The sequence below is a fragment of the Engystomops pustulosus genome, chromosome 3 (assembly GCF_040894005.1).
Source record: "Engystomops pustulosus chromosome 3, aEngPut4.maternal, whole genome shotgun sequence".
Taxonomy (NCBI): Eukaryota; Metazoa; Chordata; class Amphibia; order Anura; family Leptodactylidae; genus Engystomops; species Engystomops pustulosus.
This window is the reverse complement of record NC_092413.1, coordinates 5,813,765-5,819,079: the sequence shown is the minus strand read 5'-3', so window position 1 is coordinate 5,819,079 and position 5,315 is coordinate 5,813,765. Positions and strand designations below refer to the sequence as shown.

At 42.7% G+C, this 5,315-nt stretch overlaps 1 protein-coding gene across 2 annotated transcripts; it reads right to left on the bottom strand.

Annotated features, from left to right (window-relative positions):
* Positions 1 to 2,773: 2,773 nt before the first annotated feature.
* DNPH1 (2'-deoxynucleoside 5'-phosphate N-hydrolase 1) lies at positions 2,774 to 4,600 on the bottom strand. 2 transcript variants are annotated; one of them, XM_072139455.1, is made up of 3 exons: positions 4,222 to 4,364; positions 3,150 to 3,332; positions 2,774 to 2,966 (listed from the first exon to the last, which is right to left on the bottom strand). In XM_072139455.1, the coding sequence occupies exons 1-3, from the start codon at positions 4,280 to 4,282 to the stop codon at positions 2,845 to 2,847; spliced, it is 366 nt and encodes a 121-aa protein (XP_071995556.1). In that variant the 5' UTR covers positions 4,283 to 4,364; the 3' UTR covers positions 2,774 to 2,844. The 2 variants fall into 2 exon arrangements, with proteins under 2 accessions (XP_071995556.1, XP_071995555.1); XM_072139454.1 differs by lacking the exon at positions 4,222 to 4,364 and adding an exon at positions 4,373 to 4,600 and having other exon boundaries at positions 2,782 to 2,966.
* Positions 4,601 to 5,315: the final 715 nt, after the last annotated feature.

The following is a 5,315-nucleotide window of genomic DNA, read 5'->3' as shown; positions in this document are numbered from 1 at the left end:
TCTGTTGTTGTTTGGTTATGTGTAAATGAGGAGCAGAGATTGTAAGCAAGTGTGGTCGGGGAGGAGACAACTCCACAAACTGTCAATATACTTTAACCTGATGACTCGTGTACTTGCAAATCTATCAAGTACAAGTCCAATTACAAGAGTTTCCCCCAGCAATGTGCAATCAAGTAATTGTCAGCTATTAACAGGGATTCAGTGGGGGAGTGGGGGGCACTGATGGGGCAGATGATCCAAAAAGACATTCCATGCCAGCAATTGTGGAAGAAGATTATCTGACCAATAAAGTTCAATTAGTAGCAGTCCAAAAATATACCCCACCAATCTCCAATATACTGCAAGTAAGAGTTCAAAGGAGTACTGGATAGTTCTGTCAATACATATGGTGTACACACACTCTTTCAGATGAGTCTCATTGTGTTATGTGACTTATTCTACATACACCACTCTCAGAAATTTAAGGATATTGGGGGCTTGAGGGTGAAATTTTGGGATGAAACTAAAGTGTCCTACGACTTGATGTCATTGCACACGTCCAGCTATACAATGTTTCATCAGCTTTTGCACAATTTGCTATTATTTAACAATGAGCTTAACAGCAAAAGGTAAAGATGTGTTTTATCCATGAATTATCCAATGAATTACCTAGTTCAATTACAATAGGTATTTAAACAGGCCTCCTCATCATGCTGTTCACATTTTGACATCCGGAGACCAAGACGACACCAAGCAATTGATCATCGGTACCTTCCCATTGCAAGGCTGCAAGCAGATTGACGACGTACTGATGGAAGTGGTCGCTGAGCTTCGAGAATAGTGAGCAGGTTATACCAGGGATAGAAAAATACTGGAAGAGTTAGAGAGACATGGAAGAGGACATCTTATAACTACATTCCACACAGATGATCGTTTAACGTGAACAATTCCCTGTTGACCAGGCTGACGAATGCTACACAACTCCAGGAACGTTTAAAGAAGGTGAGAGGCGACCGGAGTGTCACGTCAGACCATTCAAAACATTTTACATCAGCATGGTCTGCTCACTAGATGACATGCAATGGGACCTGAACCTACCACCAGTTATCTACACTGAATCAGGTACCAGTGGGTCTCAGAGCTGTTCACTGTTGCAAGTCGATTCACGCTAAGCTGAAATGATGGCAGCCAACATTGTTGGAGACGCCAAGAAGAGTGATATGCATCTGCCACTGCAGTTACCAGAGAAGCCTTTGGTGGTAGTGGCATTACAGTGTGGGCAGGCGTCTCCAATCAATATCGAACTGCCCTACACTTTGTGAATAGTAGATTGATAAGCCAACATAACTTGAAGAACAGTCATTATGCGTCTGCATGACCACAGACCTAATTTACTTTTCATGGACAACATGTGCCAGCTCATAGAAGTCCCATCATTAGGGAACAGCTGCTGGTGACTGAGGACCTCACAAGGAGAGGCCTGCACTTTCTCCATACATGAATCCCAGTGAAAACCTATGACAACAGCCGAGTTGTTTTGGCTCGTAACCCCAGAACTGAAATGAACTTAGGACTGCTCTTGAAGAAGAGTAGGATGCCATGCCTCAAATAGTCAACTTCTGAACAGCACAAGACATAGTTGTCAAGCTGTTGCTCAAGGCCACATGACAAATTTTTGAGACATTTATATTTTTTTGCCACTGTCGTTGGCTTTTGTTTCAGAAAATTGTTCGAAATCAGGAAATTAACATTGTATGATTCTACTTTAATGTGTTTTTAATGCACATTGTGAACCTTCTACCTTTTCTCTAAATTTTGCCCGGAAGCCAAAAATACCTAACTTTTTGAGAGTATTGTATCTAACTAAATACTACATATGGTGGTGTACATACAATCTTCTGGATAAGTCTTGCCTTCCTATGTGACTTATTACACATGTGAGTGTGGTACGTTCTGCTATATTTGAAAGAGTAGGCTCTAGAGTTACCCAATAATCCCCTCTAAAGAAAGATGAGCACGATCCAAGCTCCTTGTAATATGGTTACAGTATGCAAGCCCGGTGACCATGGAGGTGGGCAATGTTCTTTGCAGGAAGCCAGATGTCAGGAATTAGGCTACAAAGACACATGGTCAGTCCATGAGGTAGCTGGAATTCGGTGAATGGACACTGCTTATGGCCCTACTTCTACTAACAATATACACAAAGGTATGATTACACATCTCTCAAAGGGCAATACCCACACAAGGCATACAGCACAGCAGTTTGAGGACATAACCCCAGTACAATTCAGGAAAATACAATCCCAGTGTATAAATACATATTAAACAGTCCTGCTGCTACTGACAACATACAAAAAAGTCTTAGTAGACATCTCTCTTGGCCAAACTCAAAGCCCCATAGAGATGCCTATGGAATTGGAAGATCCCAGGCTTAAACAAAAGTTCTTCCCCCAGGAATTTTTTTTTTTGCAAAGGTTGAACACTGGTCATGGACCTTTTTTTTTTTTTTGCTTGCCGGAAATGCCCATTGGTCTTATGATGTAGCAAGGCTTTCGATCACATGACTTTTGAAGGAGTGGATCAATATAATTTGTGTCCAAATACCTTTACCCATCTCCTCCTCCATATTTGGAAGCCCCATTTGGAACAATTATTTTATTACCAGTTGCCATTGCTAAATCTCCACACACTTTGATCATATGAACAAATCAGATAATGGAACCCTTGACCCATTAAATATTTACCCACAACAAGTTGGACTGATAATGGTACCGGCCGACAGCCTCCTCCACAGATTAAAAAAAAAAAAAAAAAAATCAGCAGCCGGATACAAAACATTTATTACAGAGATGAATAATGCCAGCATCACAGTGATGGGAATGTAACCGTGAAGTATTCATGAAGAATTCCCTCCACATCCTGGGGCTCATAATCTCTGACCAGTACTGAGTGTCCATTATCAGCCCCTCGAATCATGGCCGAGAGCACTGCAAGGTAAGGAAAGGAGGTCACACAACAGCGTCTGAGCAATATGGCAGGGGTGTCACTGTACTATGCTGGTATGGTGACGATCAAAATCAGTCACCCAATGATTACTGCACTATGTCTAAGATCAACAGGAGGTAGCAAACATTGGAGAGCTGACAAAAAGTCACCTAACAAGGTCTCACCTCGTCCACTGGACACTCGGAAAAGACACAACATTTTTTTGTTCATAGCCACTGCACGCCCCAACTCATATCCAACCCCGAGTGATGGCTGCGTCACCTCCGCTACCACCACATCCGCCTGCTGAAGCCAGGTAATGTCTCTGTCGTGGATGAATTTGTCTCCCTTCTCCTGAGCGTCTTCACCTATAAACAATAATAATTGTCTGATAGAAAGCAAATCACTCTCATCATCTTGATGCCCAAACATCACCACTGTCCTGTGGAAATAACATACAACCACCACAATATATCCTGAGTAACAATAATCACAATAATACAGAATGTACATACAGGCAGAGCTGTTATATATAGAGGAAGATAAAGAGGTAGGATAAATGATAGTATTTATGTAAATGGCGGAAGTTTTAGAAGTACTACAATATGTACTGTTCACACCATCATAGTCACCGAGTCCAGACATGTCCCCATTGAGAGCCCGTTTACTCAACAATTCTCACTAGTTGCTTGTTCCTATTAATTTATTTTTAGCACGTTTATAATGAAATTTCGGCGTGTTAAAGAAGAAAACCTAAATCTAATCTAAGACCCACTCCCCCTCTCACTTCAATAATATTATTACCACTGGTGTTGCCAGTTTTATGACCCCACTATTCCCCAGCTGCCATACATTACGACGGCCCCTTGAGTAATTGAAAATTTTGGTGCGCAATCCCATCCCGGCCTGTGTTCCCATTTCGGGCAGTCTGTTCTTCAGTCATCGGCATGCGAGTCAGACCTAGTGCACAATGATATATGGGTCTATCTATATACAGGATATAAAGTATAGTATAAAGGTGTGTGGATGCCAAAGTATCATATATGCAGTACAGTTGCATTATACATATGTATTATATAGCAGTCGGTTGGTATTATATATAACAGAAAGTATAAATGTATATTAATTTTAAATACAGGGTTAGCTAAGGAGTGTGTGTGTGTATATATACATATATACCCCATATATATAAGGGGTACATTCTGGGGTATTATATATGTTAAATCTTACATATTCAGGTTTTTGTAAGGTAGTTACCTATAGATTTAATGTATGGGGCAGTTGTGAGTCTACATTCTAATTTCAGTGACCAGGTCATATACAGGAGTGACTAGCAATCAATGTGTAAAGTTAGATTTTAGTGTCTCCAGCTCAAGGCGCCGCCATTTTGTCAGTGCCTGGATTGTACCGGCTTCCGTGATCTCCGGGCGGGCTATGTGCTCTGTCAGCACTGTCCCGTAGCGCTGTAGTAACCCGATGATCCGCTCGTATAGCGCCCGGTCCTCTCTGCCTCCTCGGATACTTCCGCAGAAATACAGTGACAGCGCCGCCATCTTAGGTCGGAGCTTGTGACTAGACTACAGCCGTCTGACTGCAGGGAGCCCGCCAATTCTGTTACGTCAGGAGGAGCTGCGGCTGCCGTGAGGTGATTGGTGACAGGAAATGAGCGGGAAAACGGGTCAAACGCTGGAGCGACTGAGGTGTGAAGTAAGGATGAAGATGATAGACGGAGATAGGAGAGGTGAAGACAGTGAGACCGGCATGAGGAAAACAGGAGAACAGGAGAAGACTGTGAGGATTCAATGCGAAGAGGACAAGACAGTGAGAACAGCATGAGGAGAACAGGAGAAGACTGTGAGGAGTTAATGAGAAGAGGACAAGACAGTGAGAACATCATGAGGAGAACATGAGAAGAGGACAAGACAGTGTGAACAGCATGAGGAGAACATGAGAAGAGGAGAAGACTGTGAGGAGTCAATGAGAAGAGGACAAGACAGTGAGAACAGCATGAGGAGAAGAGGAGAAGACTGTGAGGAGTCAATGAGAAGAGGACAAGACAGTGAGAACATCATGAGGAGAACATGAGAAGAGGACAAGACAGTGTGAACAGCATGAGGAAAACATGAGAAGAGGACAAGACAGTGAGAACAGCATGAGGAGAACAGGAGAAGACTGTGAGGATTCAATGCGAAGAGGACAAGACAGTGAGAACATGAGAAGAGGAGAAGACTGAGGAGTCAATGAGAAGATAGTGAGAAGAGGACAAGACAGTGAGAACAGCATGAGCAGAACATGAGAAGAGGACAAGACTATGAGGAGTCAATGAGAAGAAACTGAGAAGAGGACAAGGC